Source organism: Sinohyriopsis cumingii, chromosome 13 (assembly GCF_028554795.1).
Source record: "Sinohyriopsis cumingii isolate HCF-2022 chromosome 13, ASM2855479v2, whole genome shotgun sequence".
In the NCBI taxonomy this organism is placed as follows: Eukaryota; Metazoa; Mollusca; class Bivalvia; order Unionida; family Unionidae; genus Sinohyriopsis; species Sinohyriopsis cumingii.
The window spans coordinates 56,209,766-56,229,855 of record NC_142973.1 but is presented as its reverse complement, the minus strand read 5'-3'; the positions used below and the strand labels follow the sequence as shown (position 1 = coordinate 56,229,855).

Here is a 20,090-nt window from a genome sequence, read left to right as displayed (position 1 = left end):
GAAGTACTCATATTTAATAAGTACAGATAAGTACTTATATTCAATAAGTAAGATAATTACTTATATTTAATAAGTACAGATAAGTACTTATATTTTATAAGTACTGATAAGTACTTACATTTAATAAGTACAGATAAGTACTTATATTTAATAAGTACAGATAATTACTTATATTTAATGAGTACAGACAAGTACTTATATTTAATAAGTACAGATAAGTACTTATTTTTAATAAGTACAGATAAGTACTTATGTTCAATAAGTACAGATAATTACTTATATTTAATAAGTACATTTAAGTACTTATATTTAATAAGTACATTTAAGTACTTATATTTAATAAGTACAGATAAGTACTTATATTTAATAAGTACAGATAAGTACTTATATTCAATAAGTACAGCGTGAAAATTTCACTCCCACTCTTTGTAAAGGGTGTAGGTTGATTGGCGGATTGTACCTTCGTTCAAGGTGTCCGCTTTATTCGGTTCTCGTTATCTAGGAGATGATCGCCCTCGGTGTTATTGCCCGGATCGAGTAAACTTATAGGTAGAAGAAATAGAGATCTGGGCAGATATATAGAACAGAACAACTAGAGTCCCCGTACATAGAAAATCAAAATGTAATCAATTACATAAACAATGGTGATAACACAATACATTAGGAAGATACACTTCTTCTTGGAATAAATTTTTCACCGAATTTCAAAACACAAATATATTTATAAAAATAGAATAACCGATCTGTTTTACTGATAGAATTAGTTCATCATACGATCGAATGAACAATCGAAGTCGTTGCCTTGTACAGTTGCCTAACCTGCTTATCTCTGTTTCACTCCAATTTTACTGTAGCTATTGTCTGTCCTTTCGCCTTTTTCCTTTCTTTTTCACCTCCAACCTCCCTACTGTCTCGCCTCCTTTCGGCCCTCAAACTTTGTGTGGGTAGGTGGATATGTAAGCATGTAGATACGTCAGTGCGTAGGTACATCTGAGGATACTTCTGGGAATACGTCTGAAGAGCTATCTTCCACATTTGTGCTAAGCGTTTCTCGCTTCTACCGCCAAAATTGTGTCCGTCGACCTTCCAGACATCCGGTCCATTGGACAAATGTTTTACGAGAGGATTTCTTCCAAATTGACTCTCGGAGTCTCCAGTACCTTTACTCTTGCAGCAAAGCTTAGACTAATTAGATTTTTTGAGGGGGGGGGGAGATATTCACAGCTAGGAAATTTCGTGTGGGAAACACGACACTATGTTGCGTAACCAGTCAGGATGAAATATATTTGTCGCCTTTTCCTCTAGGCGCCAAAATTGGGGTCAACTTGACTTCCAAAATTTTCGACTAAAGGTTTTGGGAAATTTTAAATTTCGACAGTTCCACTATGAGATCGAAGTTAGCCGTGTCCCTAATAGTCCGTCTCGCGGTTAAGTAAACAAATGCTTAATTTACAAATCTCTACCACTACCGACCAGACATTTGGAATCACTGCAGTATTGCGATTTAACAAGCGCCTGTCCCCATAAATCTAATTAATTGTTCTCTGGCCCAGACTAATTTGCTTTTCGTAGATCGACAGAAATTTGCACCTTCACATAGAGAGAAGTACTTATATTCAATATGTACAGATAAATACTTATATTCAGTAAGTACAGATAAATACTTATATATTCAAAAAGTACAGAGCCAACAACGTAGATTATAAACGTTCATGGTAGGTACATTTCCAGGAACGCCATCCAGTATAAATTTGACATTTTCTACCGTTAGAAAGAAGAAGAAAAAAACTACAGCGTTCAAGGTTGCATTTTCCAAATATCCATCAAATAAGAGATTTTATAAATTATAGACGTTTCATGTTACTAGCATACGGAAATCGGTTTCTAATGTATCTAAGATACCTGCTTATAAAACAAATGTGTGGTCATCGTAGATATCTCCTTTATGTTTTATATACGGGAACCTATAATTTAGTATTTGCTTAGCTCAGGTTTCTGTATCAGATACAACAATGCTTAAGGGTTTTCAAAGGGGATAGCGTGCAACAAGACATTTCACATCTAGATATCCACTCTATGACGCAAACAAAACATGGCTTTAAAAGATTGGTATTGTCATAGTTTCTGTTAAAAGGTTTAGATGACTAGGCAAACCAGTTTTCACCTGGTTTGTCTTCAAGACAAGCTTCCCTCTTATATTTGTATTTATTGTCACTATTGGATGCAATAATTTAAGTTAAGATACGCGAGGAAATCATTCTAAGACAAAATCATCCGATTTGTGCTATTACAAAGGTTTACAAAATGTTTTGTGGATTTTTGCTGTTGTTGTTTTTGTTTCTGTTTTATTTTTTCGGACTTTTTTTTTACTCTATCTACGCAAACGCTTTACTATTGCAATGAATTTAAATTTCAGTTTTACGGGAGTTCAAAGACATCTTGAGGAAACAAGCAACGGTTGAAGCGTTCATAGAATGGATAGATTCCGTGGTTGAGCAAAAAATTATTAAGGTAATGCTATAACATATTGCACCTGTAATCTGCGCTTTGACCTAACTTTGCTATTCAATTTCATTTCCTCACTAACCATATTCTGATACTCAACAAATAATATCCAGCATATGTATTGTTGGAGATGGTACGCGGTAGAAAATATCCTCTATAAATGTCGCAGGAGTTGGTAAACTGTAGACAATATCCCGCATATACATTGTAAGAGATGGAACAATGTGGACAATATCCAGCATATACACTGTAAGAGATGGAACAGTGTAGACAATATCCAGTATATACACTGTAAGAGATGGAACAATGTGGACAATATCCAGCATATACATTGTAAGAGATGGAACAATGAAGACAATATCCAGGATAAATGTTATAAGAGATTGAACAATATTGACAATATCCAGCATATACACTGTAAGAGATGGAACAATGTAGACAATATCCAGGATAAATGTTATAGGAGATGCAACAATGTAGATAATATCCAGGATAAATGTTATAGGAGATGGAACAATGTAGACAATATCCAGCATATACACTGTAAGAGATGGAACAATGTGGACAATATCCAGTATATACACTGTAAGAGATGGAACAATGTAGACAATATCCAGGATAAATGTTATAGGAGATGGAACAATGTGGACAATATCCAGCATATACCCTGTAAGAGATGGAACAATGTAGACAATATCCAGCATATACATTGTAAGAGATGGAACAATGAAGACAGTATCCAGGATAAATGTTATAGGAGATTGGACAACGTAGACAATATCCAGCATATACACTGTAAGAGATGGAACAATGTAGACAATATCCAGGATAAATGTTATAGGAGATGGAACAATGTAGATAATATCCAGGATAAATGTTATAGGAGATGGAACAATGTAGACAATATCCAGCATATACATTGTAAGAGATGGAACAATGTGGACAATATCCAGCATATACCCTGTAAGAGATGGAACAATGTAGACAATATCCAGCATATACCCTGTAAGAGATGGAACAATGTAGACAATATCCAGCATATACATTGTAAGAGATGGAACAATGAAGACAGTATCCAGGTTAAATGTTATAGGAGATTGGACAATGTAGACAATATCCAGCATATACATTGTAAGAGATGGAACAATGAAGACAGTATCCAGGATAAATGTTATAGGAGATTGGACAACGTAGACAATATCCAGCATATACACTGTAAGAGATGGAACAATGTAGACAATATCCAGGATAAATGTTATAGGAGATGGAACAATGTAGATAATATCCAGGATAAATGTTATAGGAGATGGAACAATGTAGATAATATCCAGGATAAATGTTATAGGAGATGGAACAATGTAGACAATATCCAGCATATACATTGTAAGAGATGGAACAATGTAGACAATATCCAGCATATACAATGTAAGAGATGGAACAATGTCGACAATGTCCAGGATAAATGTTATAGGAGATGGTAAAGTATAGACAATATCCCACAATTACATTGTAAGATATATATATATATATATATATATATATATATATATATATATATATATATATATATATATATATATATATATATATATATATATATATATATATATATATAATTTGCAAACTCTCGATTCTGTATGATAGTATTATTTGCATTAAATATTAATTCTGCTTAGTATTATCAAGCATTCTCCTGTATAATCCAGGTATAGCACTTTCCGTTCTCTCTCTCTCTCTCTCTCTCTCTCTCTCTCTCTCTCTCTATATATATATATATATATATATATATATATATATATATATATATATATATATATATATATATATATATATATATATATATATATTTATACGTCTGTGCCATTGCAGCCCAGTAAACAAAATGGGCGAACCTTCAAGAAGCGTGCTCAAGAATTTCTGCTGAAATGGTCATTCTTTGGTGCACGTGTGATGCACAACCTAACTCTGAATAATGCTCAAGCTTTTGGTAAGTGTTTCTAAAGCATCCGATTAATACATAAATTAGCAGAATACACAGCTCAGAAATATTATTTCAAGATATAAGGTCATCATTCATTCCGGATTTTCGGAAAAATGGAAATCTTTCTTTTAAATAATACCAGAATAATCATGACTGAATATGTTATAATTTTCGTGGAATAGTTCAAATTCATCATTGGTGAATATTGTACGTGAACATTCCTTTGTTTTTTAATGTTGAACATCCAAACGTTTAAAATGGAAAATATAGAAGCATGAATGCAACTTGTACCTACTAAGTAATTCTCATTACTGTAGCCATATCAATTATGAGTGCGGAATTGTTACTAATATAACTATAGTATATATGATATGAATATTTTATGTACTAAGATATACTTTGTTAATTAAATTAAAACTAGGATCTAATAGTTATAGCTTACATGTTGATGTTTCGAAACCTTTCCCATATTTTGATTATATCAAGAAAGTATTCCAGTTATCTATTAGTCTCGTTCTATTTGGTTCGGATGTTACTAACCCTACCCCATATCTTGATGATAATAACAAAGTATTCCAATTATCTATTAGTCTCGTTCTATTTGGTTCGGATGTTACTAACCCTACCCCATATCTTGATGATAATAACAAAGTATTCCAATTATCTATTAGTCTCGTTCCATTTGGTTCGGATGTTACTAACCCTACCCCATATCTTGATGATAATAACATCTATTAGTCTCGTTCTATTTGGTTCGGATGTTACTAACCCTACCCATATCTTGATGATAATAACAAAGTATTCCAATTATATATTAGCCTCGTTCCATCTGGTTCGGATGTTACTCGACGAATATGTCCTGCATGCAGTGGAATCTCAACTTCATAACGAAAAAGAAGCTGAAATTCAGGCTTTACTTGAGAAAAATACAAAAACAGGTGGGTCACTTGAAATAAACTCTGATCTACTTATGTTTACTCCATTTTCCTCTTCTTTATACTCTATCATTCTACCTTTATAACTGTAGTTAACAACTATCTGGTAAACAAAAGAATAATGCTAATAACTTTTCGTCATTTTCTCTTTGTACCTGATGAACAAAACGCTAACTTGTTTCTAATAACTTTTAATCCTGCTACCAGTTATTGAAGAAAATTCATATTGTAAACAAATTTGACAAAATATAATTGGAAAAAATTTCGATGCCGTAAAAATTGTTAGTGTCTTTCGTCTGATACAACCTTTAATGTGATTAAACTAAGAAAAGAACAAGCTTTCAAAACTCAGCAGTTTTCGGTTTCCCAGCCTTGGTTCCATTGAATAGATTCTGAACAACAACAACACTGTTGTTTCCTTTTTCAATAATAATGATGATGATGATGATGATGATGATGATTATTATTATTATTATTACTGTAATTTTTGGTGCAGGTGTTGTCCCTTCGGTATGGCACAAAGTTGTTAAATACAGCATCACTTCAAAACCCTCTAACGGAGTTATCAATATAGATTAATGCACTGCAAACCTCCAAGGCATTTATCAATATAGGTTAATACATGGCAGACCTCCAATGCATTGATCAATATAGGTTAATACACGGCAGACCTCCAATGCATTGATCAGTATAGGTTAATGCACTGCAAACCTCCAAGGCATTTATCAGTATAGGTTAATACACGGCAGACCTCCAAGGCATTTATCAATACAGGTTAATGCACTACAAACCTCCAAGGCATTTATCAATATAGGTTAATACACGGCAAACCTCCACGGCATGTATCACTATTGGTTATTACACGGCAAACCTCCAAGGCATGTATCTATATAGGTTAATGCACAGCAAACCTCCAAGGCATTTATCACTATATGTTAATACACGGCAAAGCTCCAGGGCAATAATTACTATAGGTTAATGCACGTCAAACCTCCAAGGCATTTATCAATATAGGCTAATACACGGCAAACTTCCAAGGCATTTCTCAATATAGGTTAATACACGGCAAACCTCCAAGGCATTTATCACTATAGGTTGATATACGGCAAACCTCCAAATAAGTTTTGCAGTATAGCTTAATGTCCGGCAAACTTCCAAGGCATTTATCAATATAGGTTAATGCGCAGCGAAACTCCAAGGCAAATATACAGTGATCCCATTCAAGAGCGCTCTTAAAACTCACTTTTTTTCGACTGCAAGAACAAACTTAAAGACCTAGTAATGTTCCCAACCTTAAATATTTACAGCATGTTTTTATATTTTATAATTTCATGGTGTTTGTTTTCTGTAATAATATCATTATATATATCTTTTATGTTATATGTATTATCTAATGTTGTAAAGCGCTTAGAGCTTCTAAAGATTAGGCGCCATACAAAGTGCTCATTATTATTATTATTATTGTTATTACTATTATTATTATTATTATTATTATTATTATTATTATTATACCAATATAGGTTAATTCAATGCATACTTACAAGGTATTTATCAATGTAGGTTAATGCACGAGAAACCTCCAAGACACTTATCAATACATGTTAATGCACGGCAGACCACTAAGGTAGTTTCTACATAGGCTAGTACACGTCAAACCTCCAAGGCAATTGTCAATGCACGGTAAACCTCCAAGGCAATTGTCAATGCACGGTAAACCTCCAAAGCAGTTTCTGTTTAGGATAATTCACGGCAAAAGTCCTCGTTAGCTATCCTTACTTACAGTTATTTTGACCGCTACATAACACCTATCTTGAAAATAGTGTTATCGTTACTCCTGAATGGATGCTTATATCAACATGAGGTTTTCATTTTAAAACAAACTCCTTATGGTGTCCAGTTGGTCTTAGATTAAAAAGGTACCAATCTGATGCCCAGTATTGCCACCACTGCAGCCATCGTGAAAATCGTATTATTGCTACTACTAAATGGAAAATCATATCTTGAAAATGTGGTTATATCTGTCCCTCCTCAATGGGTGGCTACATCAAAATGGGGTTTTCACCATTATCCTTCATATTATACCTAGCTGGTCATAAATGACAATGGTGCCAGTCATACATCCAATATGGCTGCCACATTAACTGTCTTAAAAATGTTGTCGCTGCAAACCTGGATGGATGCTCATCATGTGGTTTTCACAAAGAAAGACTTCTAATGATGTATATTTTGTCCTAAAGGAAAATTGTACCAGGCTAATTTTCAGTATATGTATTACAGCAGCTAATTTGAAAATTTAGCTATCGCTGAAAAATATCATAGTTTCAACACTAAACAGTTTAAATATAGAAACGGTCTTATATTGAATTCTTGGAAATTCCTTTTCGTCTAGAAGATATTCAGTCCAGTTGATGAATTCTTGTTCCAATTGCTTTTGTTTTGTTTGTGTTTCGTTGTGATTTTTTTGTGGAAACCTTTCTCGTAGCAGAACATATTATCATGTACTTAATTTTTTAATCACATAGATGATACAGGGGTCAGGCCAAATCTTTCCACTACACCTAGCACCTGTTTCCTTGCCAACCGTATTCCAAAGAATGGAAATGGCGGAGGAGTGAAAAAAGAGGACTTTATGAATCAGCAATTTAATGGATCCTTCCCTCCTTATCCAACGGGGGAAAAGGACTTGTATCCCAATCCACTGGGGTCTCTAACTGCAATGTCTCAGGTAATTTTTATATTTTATTTACAAAATGTACTCGAACAAGAGACTAAAAATTTTGAGAAGCCTTTAAGAAATATATGCCCATTTCAGCTATCAATGGGTATTTTGTCCATAGTCATTTGAAAAAGATTTCTTCCATACCGCCGGATAGATCGTCGTTGCAGTTTTCTGTGTGACCTCATACAATCAGGTGAATCAGTGAGATCGCCGCCAAGAGAATATATCGACGAATCTGGCAAGAATCTTTTTTTAATGGGGCTGTTTCCAGTGGACAGTGAGCAAAAACATTTAATCTTAGACTGCTAAGACCGAATCCGCATAGAAAATGTGTATATATTTGTATCGGAAATAGACGATCTCGTTCAACCAGAATCTCGACTCACTCCCATGAATTATGGAGGGTCAGGTAATGAATGATAGTTACGTCAAAAAACAAGACATACAAAACATCTGGTGAAGCTGTTGATTGGTTGACGGACTATTGTCATTACAAAATTCATTATGGTGTAAATCAGTGCAGGGAAAAGTATTATATTGTAAATGGTTTATATGCTTCTATTTTTTATTTTTATTTTACATATAGTGTATATACATTAGTTTTGACTTTAGTAACGCGTGCTAAGACTTCCTACTTAAAATACTTACTACTTATAAGACTTACTACTTACAAGACGTACTACTTATAAGATTTATTACTTATAAGACTTACTACTTATAACACTTACTATTTATAAGGGGACCCCGAGTGGCCGAGTGGTCTAAAGCGCTCACCGTTCCGGATCACTGCCATCTCACCTCTGTCTGCGTCGGTTCGAGTCTCAGGCCCGGCTAACGTGGGCATGTGAGAAAGCCTGTCATTAGCTTCTCGTGGGTCGGTGGTTCTTCCCGGGGTTTTCCATGGTTCTTTCTCCACCAGTTATACTGGTCGCCATGTATAGCCTATCTTGTGCTGAAAAATGGCGTTAAGTACTACAACAACAACAACAACTATTTATAAGACTTACTATTTATAAAACTTACTACTTATAAAACTTACTACTTATAAGACTTACTACTTATCAGCCTTCGAATGACCCCAGCGTAGTGGAGGGAAATACGAAAGAAAGAATTCTATGCACTGATATCAAGCGTTTTGAACATGCAACGATGACGGTATAAGGGGTGTAACTTTCAAGAAAGCTGTGATCGAATTTTCTCCCTTTCTTTTTCTTTTTACAATCTGAACTTATGTTTTCATATAAATTGTCTGAAAATCTATATTTATGATATACTGTATTTCTGGGTCGGTTTGCACACCATCATTTATTAGATAAGAGAAACTTAATTGGGATCTGTTCCATTATTTCATACAATCAGGTACCTAATAATTAAAGGTATTTTTTATTCCATAATATCATTGGCTAATTCATCAGCTAACTAGTTTAACTCGGTCTTGTGGAGCTGTAAAGAATATTTACTGGCTGGTTTGTCAAGAGTGAAACCATTTCACCATTATCTAGGTGTAAGGATTTAACTTAACTATGAAATTTTTTGCCGAAATGATGTTTCTCATTTTAAAAAGAGTCAAACTTTCCCCAATTTTAAGGTACGTTTTAATCTTGGCTTGTTTCAAACTCAAGGCTTCTTTTGACCTGTTCTGTCTCTTAGTATTTTAGGAATGCCTGTCTTTCTCACTACGTTTTATTTTGTATACTGAAATGTTCACACCTTTCGTATTCGGCAGGCAATGAATGGCGGAAATCATATGCTGACACCTCCCATATCGCCTATTGTGGTAAACCCCATGAGAAGCTCAGTCATCAACCAGACACATTTGCCCTATGGCACAACAAACCAGTCCACTCTTGTAGGAACCGGATACCCATACCTAGGTAGGCTATTACTTCCATTGTCAAAATGTGAAACTTCATGTCGCAAAAAGTGAGTTGAATAATATATCCATTAATCCACTATAGATAACAAGTTTATATCACTATATTTTCAAATTAATCGCAATTAGAACGAATAAACTTCAAGGCCGATACCTGCATAGGATAAACGGATCGTTTCATTGAAAATTAATGCCAGTATTTGGCGCTGTGTATAGACATTTTGCAATAAACGAAGACTTCTTCACTAGCAGAATGCAAAAAGACATATCACTGATTGGAATCAAGCCCCTAAACTATCAACACGTGAATAAGATGGAAATCTGTATACATTATTCCATATGAAATACGTAAATAGTTAAGAAAAAAAGTATTTGTCACAATCTTGTCTTGCATTTGTACAGGTCAAGATTATCCATCGCATAATCCCAGCTACATGAACAACTATGGAGTTCCATATTCCAGTGCCTTCAGGACACATCCGGGCAATCCTAGTCTTTACACGATGAAAGGTGACCTTGAATCGAACTATCCTTACGGCGATACCCAGTTCAATGGAGACCCTTTCTACAATGGACATACGTTGAGTTCGTATCCCAATGTATCGCAGTCTGGCTTCTCCGCTTCCAATGTCCATCAGCATGGAAGTGCCTTCAATGTTGTACAGAGTAATTCCTCATTCCACAATTCACAACCATCGTTTCAAAACACAGGTAACACTAAATTTAGTTAACTTAGATTTTCGGGTAACGATACTTAGACGAGACATCATTGGATTTCAATTGCGAAATTAACAAATGAGAGGGATGCTGCTTTCCTGGTTTCACCTGTATAAAAAAAGACCGTAATCTCATTCTTGACGTTAAAGTTTCTTGTAGTTTGATTTTAACAAAATTGAAATCTCTTTTATTCAGCAAGAGCAATTCTCAAAAGAAGGTAGCTGTAAACGCCTTTGCGGTAGGCGTCCAAGTTTGACCATTTTTATATTATGCCATGTTAGCCATAATATGTGTTACAGTGTTATGAAGGATTTCATATGCAATGACAGAATCTATAACATAAGAGGCAAAAACAAAGAAACTCGACAACTTTGTTTTCAACCGTATTTTATCATCTACACGTGAAGACGTAACAATTTTATTGTAGTTTTTCGTGATTGCCTCTGTTTATGAACGGTTCTAATGTCGGTTGACGATTTTGCATCTTGAAGGTACCAAAACAAATCTTAACTTTAAATTGCGCTGAATTTTAATTGCATTATAAACAAGACATTTACAAATTTACATTGAACATAAAGCTAACAGCTGACACGTATGCTTATATAACGAACATAGTGTAGCATATACCCTATATATTCGAATATAAATCGAATCTAAAGGCACAGTGCATAGATCCAGATCTCCCCTTGCATGCTGCCTTGGCAGCTCAGGGTCTATGCAGTCTGTAATCAGTAGAGACCCATAGACAGAAGAGGGCCTATGCTGTCTGCTGTTGGACGGTCTGATAAGCGAGTATATACGGTAAACTGAAAAACATAAAAACCAAATTAGTCACATGTATATACAGTACACGTAAAGTCCTAGACGTGCTAAAATATAATTCATACATATATATTTATACCCGAAATGAAATTGAACGTTATATCCACCCGCTTGCCACGATCGAATACATGACTGTACTTGTAATGCCTATTGTATCAACCAAATAAATTACTCCTTTGTTTTGGTACCTAGATCAGTTTAGCTGATTTCTTCCTGGCAATATTTCAGATTATGGCTACGGACCAAGCACGTTTCCACAATCTTCAAAGCCATTGGTTGAACATGTTCCAGTAATCCAGCAGCGCCTTCCCCCGCCGCACCTCAGTTCGGATTTGAACGATCCCCTGAATATATTGGATAAGCAGCACAGACACAAGGAATCTTCCCATCTCTTTAGCAACAGCAGCCCCGCCAGCTGTCACAGCCCTAGACATCAGGGTATACCTGCACACGCGTTCACTTTACTGTGTTTAATACTTTGTTTATTACCTGTTTGTTGTATAATTTTGTATTTACTGTTGAAATTTTAAAATGTTGCCTGTGTACGGTATAAACGTCATATACTTGCAGCACTTAGAAAACTTGGGACTTGTTTGTTACTATGGTGAAGACATTCGCGTCTCGTAACATGAAATTCGATGAATTAATATAAAATGTATTACTTGACGTTAATTCTTATACCCATTGGCTCGGTTACAGATTCCAACCTCTTATAACCACTAATGTGACCTGGATTTTATAAATAATTACACATTTTGACTTCCATAACTTTCCATGGATATTAAATCTCCTTTCTCAGAATAAAAAAATAAATAATGTCTTTCTATGTACTTTCAGTTCTACATGATAACCTTGGTACAGACGACTTATTAAACATGGCAATGACTGGAATGATGGGCCCTGACCACGACCTTCACCACAGTTTTACTGATCCGGGTCCTCTACCCTCAATTAGCACTGTGTTCATGACGGGGCAATAGCGGTAATATTAAGAGTCCAGATGTTTAACGGGGCAATATCGATGATATTAGGAGTGCAGATGTTTATCAAGGAAGTTTGCAAAAACAGCCAGGTGCAGGAACAAGCTACCGGAAATACTGGTAACCGCATTCGGTGGAAGTGAAACGACTGAGATACTTAATCGTTGGTCTTTCTACTTGTGGTGCAAAGAATGTTCGCAACGGTATCATGTAAAACAGTTAAACTTTTAAGTACGTGAAAACGTTTGATAGCTAGCTTTTTTATTCTGAAAGAAAATTATGTCATTAAAACAGCAAGGGCTACTTGGAGAAACAATTTAAGCTGATTTTCGTTGTGATCAGCGATACATATTGATGAAGCCAAGCTGATTTTTCTACACCAATCAAAAGTTGGCCATCAAGTAAATGAGTTAGTGCCCCTGATTCAGTACCAACACCGTCTTTGAGACAGGACACAGCAAAAGTAGCACTGTCAGGCGCAAGACTGTATTTTCCCTTTAATTTTAAGTACTGTGTCATATAATTTTCAGAACTGAACCGTGTAAGTCTTGGGAATCGGATACTGTTCCAGAAGATTCCAAAGGAAACAAAACTTGCAATATCATAAACTATTTATGGAAGAATATCGTGTCAGGTCACAAAGTAGTGACAGAAGAGAAATAAGGACAAGTTTCCCTCATTCAGAGATATCTACCATTCAATCAGTTGTCTACGCCTCAAAATACAATCGAAACTTGATCAGATGTGCCTGTTCTTTTGTTTGAAGAATATTGCGTCTCGGATTCTCGTGAACCAGTCTTAACTTTTTTCGTCTAAGACATGGATTGCAAGTGACGCACAAATGGCATAAAAATAATACACAATGTCGGTAGATTTATTTAGTTTAGACAGTTTTTGTCCAAAATAATGCATTAAAACACGAATTCATATAGATAATGTAATGCAAGAGTGACCATTTCTGGATAATTAATTTTAACTTTTTGATACAGAAGTCTAAATATTTGCCTAAAATACTTCCAGCGTTTATAAATATTTTGCTCTTAAAGTGTTCTGCGGCTTCCAAAATTCAAACGAAATTAATTATACTTATGTTTGGAGTTGCATTTAATATTACTAGAAAACAAAAACAGATTTTATAAATGTTAGAAATGTTCTCTGACCTTGAACCGGCTTTTCATGGGTATATCAGGAATTACATAAACAAAGATGGCGACTATTAAGCACGCACTTTCCAGATATGCCTACACAAACTTTAATAGAGGCAGCGATGATTAGAAAGATAAACTCTACTTGTCGAGAAAAAATGAAAGAATAAAATGCAATGCATTTTTCGGGAGAAACGTCGGTTGTATTTAATTAGACAATAATTATCTGATGACGTCTTGTCAAATAAGTTTTGGTTTGAGAATTTTTTAATTGTTTTGTTACATTGGTATTTTCTAATTAATGTATGTATGTACATCGCAATGCTAGATGGATGGATGGATGGATGCCTTGAAATAATAGCCACGTATATTGTATAGGTTCTGTACGATTGGTAGAAATATAACATGTGACAATATTTCAAATCGTAGAGAGACAGCTTTATCGCTGAATGAATTGCATACCGACTATTTCAGATAGCCGCTTTTCGTTTTGGAAAAGGATACTGGCCAACTGTGAGAACGGGGGTGGGGGTGGAGGCATGGTTATAGTTGTCAAAAATCCATTATTAAGGCTATATATCTGTATCTATGTTGAGAAAATGTAGACTTACTTTTGTGCTACACTCGTACGAGATTCGCCAGAATAATTCGGTCTGAACACTATATTTTGGAACATTTGTCTAATTTCTTCAAGATATCCGATTTTTTTAAAAAATTATTGTCAGCAAATTTCCATCTTTTATTTATTATGAATATCGAACACCAAGACATTTAATTTTTATTTTAAAAAAATCACAAAGTTAACAGTTATTCAAATACTGCTCTTTTTATAACACTCTTTTAGAAATAGACCTCAACTTTATAGCACCAGTTTGACCTGATTTGGCTCTACGACCAAAGGTATCTGTTCCGAGCAAGAATCAGTAAACCTGAAATATTGTTTTGTTCACGCGCAAAACTGGAAAGCAGGGACCTCCTATATGCTATCTTGTTTCAGTACTCGAAGTACTGACTATACAACACGATAAGACCAGTCCAAAAATAGGTGAGTATAAACGGCTTCGAGAGGCCAAGATTTTGCTTGGTAATGAAAGTAAAATTTAAGTAAAATTATTTGTTCAAAGCTATTATTATCATACACTCAAATGAAATTGATTGAAGGTTCTGCTATGCACTCCGTTTTATTTTTATTTGCTTGGTTTAGGAACCCCAATAACGAAAACTGCGGTTTCTCTTTGTGTGCGAACTGGGTCATGCATATCGAAAGCATATATAGTTTTGAATATAAAAAGTTATAAATGGGTGGGATGAGGGTATAATTTGTTAATTTGTTTGTGACTTTGACGACTGTTCTGTATAGGACCGTATTGCCTGCTACCAAACATGTACAGTAATGTTAGACAGGTTACTATGTGTAGAGTAATTATTGTCGCCCAACTGATATATTTTAACTGTGTTTGAAAAATACTTGAAACTTTATCACGCCAATCTGATATATTTTAACTGTGTTTGAAACATAATTCCAACTTAACCACTTCGGATCCTAACACGATTACTTAACGCAGAAAAAGCCCTAATAACTGTAAGACCTCTACCCTCACTCCAATTTCGTTCAGAGAATGTTTTAGAACTTCAGAAACAAAAATCTCCAGTTATAAAGTAAGACATGCATAGACTGTCACGTGACCTTTGATTTATTGTATAATACCACGAGGATAATATTTATTAATCTATAGGTGAAGATGAAGATAAGAAAGTAAACGGTTATTATAATTATTTATTTTAATATTGTTTTTCTATTTTTTAAAACTAGTTTACATACTTAAATGTTGCCCAAAAGATACCGTTGTTACTATTGTCACACTGAATTTTAATATGCTATAAGTTTCATTAGTGTAATCTTTGACACGCAGAAATATGTTATCACACATGGATTTTCAAAATACTTTAACTTTTACCAGAATAATTTTTTTAAAACGCAGAAATATGTTATCACACACGAATTTCCTTGTGTTTTAACATTGACTTAAGTAATCTTTGACGAGCAGAAATATATTATCACACATGGATTCCTATATCTTTTAGCATCACCAGGGTAATTTTGGAAACGCAGAATAATACTATCACACATGGATTCCAGTTGCATTGACCTGAGTAACTTTTGACAAGCAGAACTATGTTAATACACCTGGATTGCAATATAAGATCAAAGGGGCGAGAGTATGTTTCATAATAATTCATCTGGGATATGAAGAATATCCTTCCTAGGTTAAGGAAATATAAGTAAATGAAACGTTTTTGAAAACAAAACCTTAAAATTTTATTTTTGACCCCAAGGTAAAAGGGGCAAGGAAACACATCGTATAATGAATTATGACGAGAATCGATGAAAGAGATAAGTAAAGGAAAATTTTGAACTAAAATCTTACACTTTACGACGCCGTCACAAAAGCAACTGCTGTTTTCTGCTTCCCACTAGCGCCAGCATTTCTTCAGAGGTTTATGTGGTTTTCTGAACACAGAAGCATTCATCAAGGATAGTTTTATGCTGTGAGGCGTGGGCTTCGTCCCGAATTTAAGGAATTTAAAGTTATTGCATTTTCAGTACTATGGTGTTTCGATAGTTTTACCACATGAATTGAATTAGTACTGTTTGCCCATCAGTAAATCAATTATAGCTAAACATACTCACGCCAACCTCCTCCTCCCTACTTTGCCTGACCAATGACGTCAGACACCAGAAAAGGTCGCCTAAACTGCTGACCAGCGATTAGTGTAAGAGGCGAACCACATCAAAGCACCGTGAAGACAAAGATCTCTAACACGAGGTTATGGAAATAAAATGTACAGCCTTTACATCAACCTTAAGACCTATGGTTTCTCTAAATTTCATAATCTTTCGAATATTTCTTTAAGTTGGCATATCTAACCACTGATAGTTTGAGGTATCGTTAAGGACACACGGTACTAATGGTATGAAAAAATGGGAAGCAGCCTGGAAATGGGTGAACATAAAATAGAGTATATATGGGTTAGGCTGACCAGGATTGGTTAATAATGTAAGTTATGTTGTAGGAAAAAGAATCTTTTTAAAGCTTATCCTAGTTGTAAGTGGAAAAAAATAGAGACATTGTTTTATTGATGGAATTTCAGTCCTTTAACAGTCTTGAGTTTGGAACACTCATTACTAATATTAGCAGCTGACTCTTTGGTGCGGAAATGAAAGCACATGTTTCAAGCACATGCAGGTCCAGAAAATGCCGCGGCTCATATCCTTTCCTCTACACAGAAGCTGACATACAGGTTTCATCTATACCGATAAATATAGGCTTGATTATGAGCACTCAATAATTTTAAGTTATTGAATTTTTAATATCGTGTTTGCATAGGTTTATCATGGTAACTGAATTAGTACCGTGAGTCGTTAAAGGCTACGCACATACTCCACTATAATGCATTTGGCACCTCGCTTTTTCGGTCCAAGGGAGAGCACTCGCAATGAGTAATTACTGAGGCTAGTTATAGTGTCTGCTAAAAGGGTCTGAAATGAAAATGAAGAAGTCTACAATGAGTATTTAAGTGTGTCCAGAATTCGTTACTTTTTGATTTGATGAATGAAATCGACGATTAGACACAAATATATTTAATAATACATGCTCATTAGTTACCTAATCAGTACGATTTGGACCTTGAAATAGATGAGCAAAACATTTGTCAAAAAATATAAAAAAATATAAAAAAATATTTAAAAAATCGTAAAATCTTTAAAGATCCAAGTCGACAAAGTAGACAGCTCCAACTAACCTTAGGTCTCAGCACGAATTCCAAGATGAAAATGTACAACCCTTACCTTAGTTTTTCTGTCTATTTGTCCATCTGTCTATAGATTTATATGTGCGCCATTCCAGCTTCATACATATCTGCTTATGTTTATTTGCTTTCGTCTGCAATATTTGTGCATCTTAGTTAAATGAAGTAAATACTGCAGTGTATATATCGCTGTATTGTCAATTAATTGTAGCTATAGTCGTTGTGCAATCTGATAACAATCTTATCTCAGAAGTCCTATATCGAGATACGATGGACACCACAAAGAGCTGGTGCTCTGTTCACATCGTGGTTCACCATTCTAACCACAAGTTTCAGATTTGTGAAAGTGACACACGTCATTCGGAACACATCGTTACTAAAGGTAACTCTCCCTAAGTCGAATTTGCAACGCGCTTTATCTGATAGGCTACTAACATAAGCGGACTGGGAATTCCAAAGGTCACAAATACTTGAACTTTTATCGGTGTCTGTCAGTCTCAATGTAGGATTTTGGAGATGAGTTTAGTCAAATTGTTTCGTTTTGTTAACAAATATGAAAAATGTTTCCGAGCTGGGAAAAGATCTGACAAATGTACATAGTCTTTTAAATCATGTATGTATATATGTATGTAAGTATGAACAAATACGTGTGCGTGTATGTATATATGCATGTATCGATGGACGGACGGCTGGGTAGATGCATATTCCATGAAACTTCATCCATATATTTTCCATGTTTAGCATTATTGATTTATAATGTATCAGTCCCTTGCGAAAAAATAATGTCTGCAAAGCTAAATGTAAAGCACGTGTCCAAGCCGTAATGCCCTACAAATTTGCGTCACTATATTAGGGTAGTGTAGAAGAAAGCATACTTTATATTTTATCCTGAAAGAAAAGAAACGACTCAGTGATATACATTAATGGCTTCTAAAACATGCTTTTATGTAATAATGCTATAATGATTAATTCTCTTTACGAAATCTTGTCATGTCTCGTTCCTATTTTTCTTAATGGCATTTGTCTGATCTGAGTTATATGTTTGCAAATAGTGTGGATACCGATTTAATGAATTCTTTTGCTAATAATGTTATTGAAATTTCATTACGGACATTGTACTGTGCATTTTTACGCTAAATGTCCACTTACTACTTTAATCTCTTGAAGCTAAGCAATACCACTAAAGTTTAAATGATGTATTTTATTTTAATTGATGTCTTCATTTAATTTATATTACGTGTATATATCTGCCAAATGTTTACTTGGTTCTATCCATCAGTCAACCACGACCCAAACTATGCCACCATTTTATTAAAGAAGATGCTGCAAATGTATGAGGAATTAAGGAATTAAAGACTTTAATTCTATATTTGGTTTTGTATTATTTATGGGAGGGATAAACTTTTCAATTTGGTTCCGCACTCGGGACGATTGAAGGGTAAAAATATACTTTTCAGCAATTCCATTAGTTATTTTTTAAGCAATTCATTGTTTCCTCGCAGTTCGTGGTCACGTGGAGGGGCTTTCTTTCTCTTGGGTGTTTAAATTATTCGTTTTATCAACCACCAAAATCCACGAAATATGGCCTCTACACAAGTAATATTGAATTAAGAGCGATGAATCTTATCAACTCAGATAAAAGCAGCTGATGCAGAAACTCTTATACTTTAAACACGTTCATCAATCCAAGTAAAGCTTACAAAGTTATATGCGTAATAGATTTCTCTTTATTTCAGTTTTTGGTTGCCATCTAAGATTATAAGAGATATTGAATAAGCGACATCAACTTATACTTTGTTTTTCAAAGGAAAGAATTTATTTTATTTTCAGTATAAAAAGGCATTCGTCGTAAATATTGGAATACTATGATAAACTGTTTAACACTAAAAACCCATTACTTTAATATTTGAACATTATTGCTGGATAAATAAACAATTTATGTGATACATTTGCATTACGTCTGTTTCTGAAAGGGACAAGTTGGTCTCTAAGATGAAAGAACTTTATTCTTTAAATCTGACTTCAAGGGAAATTATTTTGTCACTGTACTCATCCCTAGTCATGGATGTCTAGAAATTTTATTTGAAAGAGAAAGAAGCGAAACTGCAGCCTCCTGTCCAAGGAAAACGCATACAATATTCCGTGAAATAATTTATTTTTAAACATGTCCATGAAGGTAATTAACACTAAAAGATAACTTAGAAATAACGTTGCAATGATTGAACTAAATACAAATCAGTAAATCAAACAAGCGCCTCAGAATAAATGGAAACTGAGGCCGGCTTGAACCGTCTTTCGTTTGGCAATTATTTAATAATGGCCTGGAAATTAGACTCACGGTACTCGGATTTTATTTTTTATTTAGTGAAGGCTAAAGTACTCTGACGTCCGCCGGAATCGTCACGATTTCTACGGCGTTTTTGGACAAGGCCAGGCCCGCAATCAGATCGTACGCTAAAATGGAAAGCTTAAACTAAAATATTTATACAACTGTTAGCAGCGACGCCTGAAAAGTGCCAGTATATATATATATATATATATATATATATATATATATATATATATATATATATATATATATATATATATTTCCACCAACATGT

The 20,090-nt window shown here is 34.5% G+C and overlaps 1 protein-coding gene across 1 annotated transcript in view; it reads left to right on the top strand.

Annotated features, from left to right (window-relative positions):
- The window catches only part of LOC149785621 (DNA-binding protein RFX6-like), a 93,762-nt gene extending 74,908 nt beyond the window's left edge, over nucleotides 1-18,854 (top strand). The window contains exons 13-20 of the mRNA XM_089979440.1: nucleotides 2,417-2,511; nucleotides 4,375-4,492; nucleotides 5,305-5,424; nucleotides 7,944-8,146; nucleotides 9,867-10,014; nucleotides 10,416-10,724; nucleotides 11,781-11,990; nucleotides 12,390-18,854. Of these exons, the coding sequence (XP_089835566.1) occupies nucleotides 2,417-2,511; nucleotides 4,375-4,492; nucleotides 5,305-5,424; nucleotides 7,944-8,146; nucleotides 9,867-10,014; nucleotides 10,416-10,724; nucleotides 11,781-11,990; nucleotides 12,390-12,532 (1,346 nt within the window). The 3' untranslated portion in view covers nucleotides 12,533-18,854. The remainder of the gene's footprint in view (nucleotides 1-2,416; nucleotides 2,512-4,374; nucleotides 4,493-5,304; nucleotides 5,425-7,943; nucleotides 8,147-9,866; nucleotides 10,015-10,415; nucleotides 10,725-11,780; nucleotides 11,991-12,389) is intronic.
- The last annotated feature ends 1,236 nt before the right edge of the window (nucleotides 18,855-20,090 follow it).